At 36.8% G+C, this 12,131-nt stretch overlaps 1 protein-coding gene across 6 annotated transcripts in view; it reads left to right on the forward strand.

Moving 5' to 3' along the window:
* LOC145672148 (uncharacterized) overlaps positions 1-12,131 on the forward strand; it is a 465,896-nt gene that overhangs the window by 418,878 nt on the left and 34,887 nt on the right. For 3 of the 6 annotated variants that reach the window (XM_081741504.1, XM_081741513.1, XM_081741477.1), the window contains one exon: positions 2,842-3,373. The exons of the other annotated variants lie outside the window; for them this stretch is intronic. In XM_081741504.1, the coding sequence (XP_081597630.1) occupies positions 2,842-3,346 (505 nt within the window). In that variant the 3' untranslated portion in view covers positions 3,347-3,373. Of the gene's footprint in view, positions 1-2,841; positions 3,374-12,131 lie in introns of those variants that run through there. 6 annotated transcript variants of the gene reach the window in all.

The following is a 12,131-nucleotide window of genomic DNA, read 5'->3' on the forward strand; positions in this document are numbered from 1 at the left end:
TTTAAAGATTTAAATTCATTACTTCAAGTGAAAGTTACACATTTTCTGTATGCTTGCACTGGGTACTTCTTGGTAAAATAATAATAAAAAAAAAATGTTCTTAAAGTACACACTCAAACCCTAAACAATTTACAAATTTTAATAACTACCGAAAGTGCAAAGTTACCGTTCATGTGACCGCTGCTATTTTTAGCATAGATAATACACTTACAAGGGAAGGTCTTGAACTGGCTCTTCTGAGATCTGAATGAGACAATTGCGTTTGCATTTTATATGTTATATATAACTAGACGAATCCCAAACTTATACGTGCCATCGGTCGGGATATCGTGAGTTAGAACATATTTTATAATGTAAAAGCTATTAGTTGGCAGAATAGTCTGAACCGGTTCGTTTGTTCGGAACTGGCTGGGTAGATGGAAAACTCAACGAACACGTATCCCATCATTTTAAGGACACATTTTTTGGAGGTAAAAATGTTTGCCCCAGGGTCTCCCGCAGGTCGCAGACGGGGTCCAACTCAAAAGTTTCAAATGACAAGGGGGTTAAGTAGCACATCATTTGAAAGGTGTTGTGAAATGAAAGAAGATGGAGCAAATCTCGACTCTCTATAACAACTTTATGCAAAATAGAGGCGGATCAAGATGTAAACACAAACTTAACTGAAAAGTCCATGACCACCCCTATAAATCGGAAATGGCGAGACAAATGTGAAAACAGGAAAGAACGTGTGGCATTATTTTCAAAGTACAAAAAGTAAAAACATTTTGTCCCAGGACCCCCGCAGGGTACCAGGTGGAATCCAACTCAAAAGTTTCGAAGGCAAGGAGTGTTTAGTAGCGTATTGTTTGAAAGCTGTTGTGAAATGAAAGTTGAGTTCCCAATGATGGACTATTTTATGTATGATACAAACAGGATAGAAAATGAAAGTGAGAATAACAAAGAAATAAGAAATAATCGAAATGGTAGGCCTAAATAGATTTTAAAAACAATAGTAGTCTCCCTTCTATGATGCTTCCAATCGTCTCCTGCGGCGGTTAGAGCTGTTGCCTGATGGCAACAACTTCTGTACTTTGGTGAGATCATTCGTAGATGTCTTTATTTCAACGGGTCGAATGAATGAAGATGCAACGTAATTGTCAGCTGTGATTGTCAAATGCAACATAATTGTCAGCGGGGGGGGGGGGCGCGGTGGCTCAGTGGTACAGCGTTCACCTCTGGTGCTTGGGGTCCCGGGTTCGATCCCAGCCCCCGCCAAGTGAACCTTGTTATGGACAAACACCGTGCTCGTGGGTTTTCTCGGGCTTCTCCCGTTTCCTCCCACTTTCTTCATTCCACCATTTCACTCATCTCTCATCATCACCGTCTCCTTTAGCCTAACTGGCATAATCGTGGGACGTAAAACTTAAAGATTTCATTTTATAATTGTCAGCATTTATATACAAACTCATTTTTCACAATGGCAGCCATATTGGACTACAGATGATACGTCTTTGACGTTTTGTGAATATCTACTATTGACAAAACGTAAATACCACATTTCTTTTTTCCAGCTCCTTTGGTTTGAACTGGACATGCGTGATACATAGTGTGGCATTTTGAACTCAACACATCACGTTTTTCAACGTTTCGTATCTTTTCGTCATCCACCCTTACAGATCAACATTCATGTGAAATTAGGTTTGCCTAGCTTCGTAGTTTGGAGTGCCTATACTTTCGACGTAGGTTTTAAGCGGCCATCTTGAATTCAAGTTGGCCATAGAGTTTTCATTATGTTTGTGTTTACATCTAGACCCTCTGTAATTTTGCACAGGGTTATCATAGAGAGTCGAGACTTGTTCCATCTTCTTTCATTTAACAACAGCTTTCAAACGATGAGCTACTTGCCTGGGACGACTGGGACCCTCCGGGAGACCCCGGGTCAAACTTTTCCCCCAAAAAATGTGCTCCCTTGAAAATGATTGGATAATTGTTGGTCGAGTTTTCCATCTACCCAACCGTTTCCAAACAAATGACCCGGTTCAAACTATTCTACTAGGTAATTTTTTGTAGTTCTTACATTAGAAAATATGTTGTAACTCACGATATTCCGCCCGGTGGCACGTATAACTTTGGGATTCGTCTAGTTATAACATATCAAATGCAAACACAATTCTCTCGTTCGGATTTCAGTGGAGCCAGTTCGTGACCCTCCCTTGTTAGAAATCCAATGTTATTTATGTTATCACCAAGGATGTTATAAAATAGAGGATCTGCCTATACAACAAAACCGTGAAGCCATACGTCACAGTTTCGCCACCCCCACTCTGCTAGCTCCACCCACTATCATCGCAATGTTTTGAGCCAACGTTCATGGAAGAAACGAGAAAATGAAATGAAATGAAATCTTTGAGTTTTACGTCCCACGGTTATGCCGGTTAGGCTAAAGGAGACGGTGATTATGAGAGATGAGTGAAATGGTGGAATGAAGAAAGTGGGAGGAAACGGGAGAACCCCGAGAAAACCCACGAGCACGGTGTTTGTCCACCACAAAGTTCACTTGGCGGAGGCTGGGATCGAACCCGGGACCCCAAGCACCAGAGGTGAACGCTCTACCACTGAGCCACCGCGCCCCCCGGAAGAAACGAGAGTAGCCAATCAAATGTGCCGATGCTCGGTTGTTTTATGCATTCATTGAATTAATAGGATGAAGATACATATAGGCAGATCCTCTATTTTATGACATCCTTTGTTATAACATACAGAATATTGATTAAAATATTTTAAAATCAATTTCTTCGTTACAGTTTCCTAGTTATTCTTTAAATATGATATTTCATTAGTATTAATTTCTGTTTTAAGGTATGTGCAAGGACTTAATAAACAAATAGGGATCCGATGTAAGGTGGATTTATACTGTTTCCTGGACGAAGCCCCTCTTCTATTGAAGGACAATCAATTGACTGAAGCGCCCGAAAAATCTTGTCATAATACCATGAACGAGGATTTAATTCTGTTTGCCAATGCATTGGAAGTGTTTTGTAGACCTAATAGTGGGGCACAAGGGAAGCAAAAAGATTACTGTTTTAGCATTGAACTAAGTGTAAGGAATCCAAAATCAGTGTGTGGATGTTACCGAACAGAGCAAGTGATTACCCTAACGAGAGTGCCTGGACAGACAATGGTTCACAAGCGACAAGTTTCGCTAAAAAACATACAACATCTCATCAAGATGAAGAAACGTATCCTCAGGAAACCAATAACCAATGAAGAAAAGATGGCCAAAATCGAATTAGAACTGAATATGCTATATTTCTTTGGTACAGACAGTAACTTAATAACCAATGTTGACTCTTTTCTTAAATAAATATTGAGAGAAATGTCAAGAAATTTACAGTCAGAATTTTAAGAATAATTTTATTAGTTGCTCTCATAAGTCTTCGAATCGTCTCAAAGCTACCAGCACCTAGCGACATCTCTTGGTGCCACGTAGGAGGCAGCATAATTAGCGACAACTATTATCTTGATCGAAAATTAGCGTGATTGACGGACTGAGACATCTTATAATAAGGATTAAAAATAGCTAAGTATTTCCTCCTAGATTTTTATGCAACCGGTAACTCTTCAGTGTTTTGAAGTTTGCATATTAGCTTACTCACGAACTGCATGCTTTTCCTTTATAATAACTGAGGGCATGGTGGCTCAGTGGTAAAGCGCTTACCTCTACTGCGTCGATCTCTGGTTCGATCCCCGGTCAAATAAGTTTATGGTGGACAACATCGTGTCCGTGGGTTTTCTCGGGGTACTCCTGTTTCCTCCCACATGTTAATTCCACCAATTATTCCATCATCATTCACTTGCTAAAATCACCCGTCTCCCTTAGGCTAAAGGACTTAATCGTGGAGTGATGAAACAAAAGATTTCATTTCATTTCATACCTTTATAATTAGAATTACTCAATATATATAATTGCTGTACTTGCTGTATTCGAATGGTATCTAGCTGTCATAATTATGTAATCTTAAGTTAATTAAGCTTACACTTATTCATACATGAGTGCGTTTCCCCACTAGATCAAAGATGCAAACAAAAACATTAGAACACTAGAAAGGTTTAAAACTCACAGAAAATCCACTAGGTAAGAAAGATGTCAAATTTCTCAAACAAAATGGAGTCCGATGTGTTAGCATTTTCAGTAAATATAATTGTAAGTGATGTGAAGAGAATTATACATAAAATTCGAGAGGAAGCTCTATGATAGTGACTCGAGAGTTCAGTTGTTCACATTTTTCTTTCAAAGATATAAATTTAATTATTGACTCTTGCAGGTAGTTTAGTACATCATAGAACAAAATGGCACGATTTTTAAAAGTACAACCTTGTTTCCCAGCTGCACAATATTAGAATCACTATGGACAGTGGCGGCGATTGGACGTTAAAAGTGGGGTGGCAAGACATGATCTGAATATTTGTATATCAATGTTAATATACAAATTTCCCTGGTTGATACTATAAACATCAATAGGCCATTTCAGAAAAGTGGGGGGCAACTGCCCCCCCTAATCGCCGCCCATGACTATGGAAATCGATTAGAGCGACGTTTTATTTGTTCCTATCAGGCGAGATTTTTAAGGGAAACTCCTCAGCTTGCCTATATCGGTAACTGTAATATATTGCCTATATTAATATCTTTGGATGACGTTTGAATTGTTCCGATTTGCTCATTGTTGCTTCGTCGGAAAGAGAGGAGACATGCAATTGCCCATTTGGGGAGGATATGGATGGACAATTGCACCCCCATCCAGTTTAAGAAACACATACTTTTTTAATAAGTTGTAAAATATATTAATTTAAAATGTGAAATTCTTACGTCGGTGAGTAATTCTATCCCCCTCTGGCAAAAATCTGAACGGTGCAACAACATTGCGCAAATTTTTCTAAGGATTAGATTGTTGATAATCTCTGTAATCTATGACCTATTAATATGAGGAGCAGAAAGTGCTAAAATTGTGCGTATGTCCATCGCGACGTTGCCTACAACAGGATTCAGAAAAATTGTGTGAAATTTTGCACCGAAATAAAATGTATAAACGCAATTCCTTTATGAGATATACTTGTAATGCATTCAAATATTTACAAAGCAAAATATATATATGTTTACAGAACATTTCACGTTTACAGCTTGAATCCTTGGGATTTAAATCCTACAACTTCTAAAAATGCCATATGTGCCTTCTTATGGTTTATTTATGAATTCCTAAATGCTGCTTATTTCCTCATGACGAACTCGTTTCCGTTTGGATCTCTTAGATTCCATTCGAATTCACCGTATGAACATCAGGAGCAGTGAAGTAAATTGATTATTGTAGTGTCTATGTAAAGCTTCTGGTCCATTTGTTGTCCGACATGACTCGTTGTGATTCTCGTTCCTCATTGGCTTGTTATATTATTTATTATATTTGCAACCAACACACTGATCACTCATTCCTGTAACAATTTATACGATAATATACCCAGTGTGCGAATTAGATAATCTATATTGGGGGGGATAAAATTAGGCCAAAGGACATAGTCTGAAGGTTCAAATTTCAAAATGAGACAATAAATGCCTTACCCCATATATATATATGTGTGTGTGTGTGTGTGTGTGTGTGTGTGTGTGTGTGTGTGTGTGACATCTGTAATAAATAAGAGATTTATTAATTTAATAAATCTACCGACAATAACTATGCACATATATATTGTCTGACATACACACATCCCACTAAACCTTTCTGAACGTGTTTTAATGTTGTACTCACTCTTGTCCCCATAGCTCTCTAAGGTTTACTTACCTAAAAATTCGGCCCGAGCGATAGTCATGATCACAAGCATATGTTAATTTTTCCACTCATATTGAAAGCTTCCACTTTGCATTAATACATACAGGTTGCGAAAAGAAACCTACTTCAGTCTTGTGAAAACCACTAAAATTATCAGTTAAACCGGACATTTTATTTATTATTATTATTATTATTATTATTATTATTATTATTATTATTATTATTATTATTATTATTATTATTATTATTATTATTATTATTATTATTATTATTATTTAAGAAAATCTAGATATTAGCCTATCAAATAAGAAATGGATTGTTGCTGGTCCCGATTTCTCACATCAAGGTCAAATCGAAGACCAAATATTTAAAATATCTCAATTCAAATTTCGAGCTTGTGCTTCTACTTCCCGCTAAAGCTGTGCTCATCACGACTTTTTTTCTCCAAATATCGATTCCGTGATGGGCACAGAAAGTCAACACTTAAATATTACTTTACTGTTAGGTTGAAGATGAGTTAATTCACTATGGGCTACGTTATTCAAATAAAGTAAAATATTACACTGAAGTTTTTCAGACAACATTAATTGCGTGGACAGCAAACTGTACAGCAAAAAGATGGAAAAATGAAGGGTTAACTTTAAAAAAACCCGCTCCAGTTGAAATGCTTATACAGACACAGACAATGACACGGAGAACCAGTCGTATTAACAAATGCTGAAACAAATCTTGAATTATTCGCTTATTCACCTAAAAATCACCTTCATTAACATGTCTGCTCACTAGGAGCGTATCCCCCAGCGTGTACGTTAACATATACTTACAAGAGAATCCCTATATCTCAGATTTTGAGTACAGTTTCAAAAGTTCATTTCCGTAAACTGTAAAAGCAGTGATTACTATGCTAATTATCACAAATTAAATGCAACTTTTGAGTTGCATACACACAAACTACTAGGGAATGAAGACCATGTGCTAACAAAGAGTACACTGGAAAATGAAATAACATGTTATAACAAAAATTAAAATAAGATGATAATCGATACAAATATAGAGGATTAATGTGACATATCCGAACTTCGCCAAGTATGGTAGAAGAAGCTATTTGTTTACTTCTTCTTGGCCAACCGCTAAGAACATTTATAAATCTATATGTGGCTTTGTTATACACAATTAGTACATTCAAATTCACAAACGATGACGAACTGAAGGGTACGAAGGTACAGTTGCAAGTAACAACCGTAGTCATAATAATATAGTTCTACTAAACAACGTTGAAAATAGTGGGTAATTAGGTGGTAAGTAGAAATGACCAAAACTGAACAGTTTACATCGATCATTTCGAAATACAGCTAGAAGATTAAATTTACAAGAAATAACAAAAATCAGTGAAATTTGGAGTTATACTAAGCATAGTTTGAGGGGGAAAGCGAGAATCCCCGGTGGGGATACTTCAGCTGACTTCTTTGGGGGGGGGAACAAAATGTGATTGAGGGGGAAAATCCCCCTCATCCCCCCGGTAATTCGCACCCTGAATATACCCTCCATTCCAAAAGAAACCGAACGTTTTAAAAAAACAAAAAAGCAATGTACATTTCGGAACAATAATCAATGTATTCCCCTTCTGCATCGATATACATATTTGCACGCTCCAGCAAGTTGTCAAACGACTTCTCCATGTCCTTTATTGGAATGGTCTTTAGGACGGCGGTCGTCGCCTTCTCAATGGCATCAATCGATGCGTGCCACTTTCCTTTCATCGCCAAATGCAGTTTCGGGAACAGATAGAAATCGCACGGAGCGAGATCTGGTGAATAGGGCGGATGATGCAACCGAATAATGTGATTTTTGACCAAAAATTCAGTTACAAGTCGCGAACGATGTGATGGTTCATTATCGTCCAAAAGAGTCCAACTGCCGATTTCACGATATTCGGGCCGAATACGACGAATTCTTGCCAGCAAACGCTTCATGACGCCTAAGTAAAACTCTCCAGTGACTGTCTGGCCGGGCTGAACAAATTCTTTGTGGATAATTCCTTTTGAATCGTAAAAACAAATCAGCATCACCTTAACTTTTGACTTCACCAAGCGACTTTTTTTGGGTGTTCCTTCATCCGGCGCTCTCCATTCAGCACTTTGCCGCTTTGTTTCGGGCTCATATTCAAAACACCACGTCTCGTCACCAGTTACAATCGATTTCAAGAAGTTTCGATCCTGCCGAGCACTTTTAACGATGTCTTTGCAATGCGCAATTCGATCAACTTTTTGGTCTTCGGTGAGTTTGTGTGGTACAAACTGCGAATTAACCTTCTTAAGGCCCAAAACTTCGGTCAAAATGCGGTATGCGGTTGTTTGAGGAATGCCTAATTCCATTTCAATAACTTTCACCGACGATTTTTTGTTATGTTTGATGAATTCATGCACTTTTTCGATGTTTTCTTCCGATAATCCGGTTCTGGGACGGCCTGATCTTTCGTCATCATCCAGCGTCTCTCTACCCGATTTGAATCGCCTGAACCACTCGTAAACTTGCGTACGGGATAGACACTCATCACCATATGCATTTTGTAGCATTTGGTGCGTTTTACTAAAAGTTTTACCCAGTTTAACACAAAACTCAATTGCAGCTCGTTGTTTGAAACTCATTTTCCGACCGATGTACACAACACACTGACAGTTGAAACACAATAACTTTGTTGCCGTGCATCCAAATGTCATGACATTTATACCAGTTGTCAATGAGGGACTACGCCATCTACCGGTAAAATATTACAACAGATGGCACTAGTGGTACTATTTGTTTTCAAAAGTTCGGTTTCTTTTGAAATGGAATAACAGATCTTTCTCACAGCACCTAAGAACAGTAACTAATATGTAAAATGCAAATATAGTACTTTTAATTTATTATACTTTTACTTTTTAATTTATAGAAAGTTAAAAGGACAGTTGCTAAGATACGTGGAAGACACACCTGAAATATGTAAACAAATGTTTGTTTGTAATTGGTCAAAACTGGAAAATGTAAACAAATCCCTATCTCTGGTAGACCGCCTGTCTACAATGTTTAAAGGGAATTTCTAGAAATTCGTTTCCCTTACAGTTTTCCAATAACTATTTGCTTCCAACCAGGGGTAAAAATGAGTAGGAAGACGGGGAGACACTGTTCCCCCAGTTCCAGAAAAATGTCTATGGCGTCCCTGCACTTCCTAAAAGATTACAATGGACAAAGATAGGCACGGGAGACGGCGTGACGTCATGCGTCCCCCTACCTTTTCAGATCCACTTTTATCCCTGTTTCCTATAACTATTTTCTTAGTTTTAATCTTACAGGCAATCTTACTGTTAGACATTATAGAAAAAATTCCCCTGTCCCGCTCTCTAACAACGACCGTGAACACACATAATAAGAATAACTGAAAATGCTTACTGTCACCCATTACTTTGTAATTTTTCCCTAAAACGACTTTGGTGACAGTTTTTTTTTAAGTCGAAATCCTTATGGTAATGATGGCAAGGTTGCACAACATTTTTTGCGCATTTTCCAGTTTTATTATCTGCTCATTAAGGCTTTATCGGTGTCAACAGATAAAGGAGTGAAAGTTTGCGCAATTTCAGTGCACCCAATCTGAATTGACGCTACTGAGACGGGGTCGGTGAGCAAGATTGCATATACAGTTGATCACCAATTTGTAATAATACAGGGTGTTTCAAAATGAATATCGGGGCTTTAAGGCTTTGTAGTATTTATTACAATTAACTTACAATTATAATTAATACAACAAATGAAAGAGCAACTCAAATAGTTTTTGCTACAAGTGTTCAATGTGAAAACCATTTGTCACATAGCACACATCGAGTCGATAGGCGAGAAAGGCCCATATGGCACAAAACACATTCAATTTAGGGGAGTCTCGTTGTAACTGTACCATCTCGTGAGGATTTGCTGACCCCTAGATGCGAACATTATGAGTGTTCACATCGCCACTTAAGTGAAATGTCGATTCATCACTGAAGACGACAAGATCCAGAAAATCTTTATCATCATGCAGCAACATTTCATTTGCAAAGTTGGCACGTAAACCGTAGTTTGTAAGCTTTAGAGCTTGTAGCAACAGCATAGTTGCACTGCAATTACAGATTCAGTCTTTGCAAAATGTAAAATACAAAAAAACTTTCTGCTCACTTTTCGCCATCTTTTTTACTAGCGCTTTCTAACGGCAGACAGAGAAAACAGTGCATGTGCATGCGTGCGAACAAAACTGTTTGAGTTGCTCTTTCATTTGTTGTATTAATTATAATTGTAAGTTAATTGTAATAAATATTACAAGGCCTTAAACCCCAATGTTGATTTTGAAACACCTTGTAATATACACTAGATTTGCTTAAAAATGATACACAACCCACTGATATTTCTCACTACCCACCAGACTGAAAAATTTCCCTACCAAATAAACATTAATTTAAAACCATCAGATTTATTGGGAAAACCACTAAATTGGCAACACTGCTCAAACATGGGAATATTATAGATACTTTCAATAAAAATAAACTCTGCTAAAGACTAGTAAAGAGGATGACGTGAAACGTACATTTATGAATGGATGAGATATGAATAGACATCGTTAAAGTCAACATTACCCTTTGACTCCATTTAAAAAGTCACTTGACCGTGAGGGAATTGCTTTAGTTTTCTGTTGCAATACATAAATACATAAATATTCGCTTATATGTATAGAATATGGGTTGTAGAGAGGTCTCATTAAGGTAGCGGTTATCCCTTAATAACAAACTCCACCGAGATAATCGTTCTAGCCATCTATTGCAAAACCCAGAATTCAAAAATTTGCTTACATATATGAGATATAGGATGTATATATATATTAATCGTTAAAGTCACCGTTATTAATTATTTTATTAACGAATGGATTCCATTAATGAACTCGACCGAGGTAATCCCGTTCTTGTAAGGAAAACAAAATATATGGCTTAAGTGGGAATCGATATGAGGACCCCATGATCTCGAGTCCACGATGATATCTATTACACCACGGAGACACTGATTACAAAAGAAAATGATACTTGAGTGAACTGTTCGAGAGAGACAAAGCATTTAACATCGACTCATTTTCCTTGTTTAGTTTCTATTGTGTTCAATCTTTGTGTTTTTCGTACAATGCGTGATAAAATAAATAATAAATACATTTTTCTTTACCCTGTCCAGTCCAGAAATACTGTTTTAACTGATCAGAAAATAAGAATTTAATGGCGGAATGATATGGTGTAATGTGTAGTATTTTATTTTCATATCCTCGCAAGGAGCAAGGGGCAGACGAAAAACATGCATTTAATTGTATTTAATGGGTTGGATTGAACATGAACATTAGCGACTGGGCTATTTGTTATATATATATATATATATATATATATATATATATATATATATATATACTAATTTAATATATATACGTGGGAGACTCGGGTTCGATTCCCGGCGGGAGCTCATGTGGTTCGGATTCCACGTTAATCAGTAGGTCCACGTCTCATATAGCCTCGCTGCTGAAAGGGACGCTAAACTAAAATCAACTCAACTCAATACTAATTTAATAAAAGTAGCTAATGAGCCTAGTGATGGGCAAATTCAAGGAAAGAATTTTCGGAAAGATTCCCAAAAATGAAAATATTCCGGAAATTTATGTACAAACAAAGAAAATTGCAATATATTACTATATTATGATTTTAAAGTTAAATATGTTTTCTTATCACAGTATATTTATTACTGTTGTCTCCAGAGGATTCTTTAAAATGTATATTCTGAACGGTATTATGTTATTTTATTATACAGTATTTAGAAAGTACGCATAAATGTATATTTACTTACAATGTTTTATACGAATAAATATGTTGAAAAAAAGAACTTTTGGTATAGGAAGTCCACATACTTTTACACCGCTAAATATTCTAAAGGTATATTCTAAACTTGACCCTACTACTGATATTATAAACATATTACATTTTTAAATGTTATAAACAAATTATGTTGGGTATCTGCCAAAAAACACATATCTCACCATTTTGTTAACATTTGCGCATACATATTTATGTCCACAATAATTGCGAGATATTGACTATTTTTATAATATATTTTGCATGTAACATTGCCACACAAATTCTTCCTACCCATTTCTCTAAATTTCATGCGTTAATTCACATCTAAGAGAAGTTCGAGTACCTATTCAGAAATTCGAGTCAGAGACAGCAGACAGACGTCTATTACTAACGGTGGTGGTACGGGGTGTATTAATAATACTTCATCTCTATTTCTACATAA

This window comes from Thermobia domestica, chromosome 2 (genome assembly GCF_964235325.1).
Source record: "Thermobia domestica chromosome 2, izTheDome1.hap1.1, whole genome shotgun sequence".
Lineage (NCBI taxonomy): Eukaryota > Metazoa > Arthropoda > Insecta > Zygentoma > Lepismatidae > Thermobia > Thermobia domestica.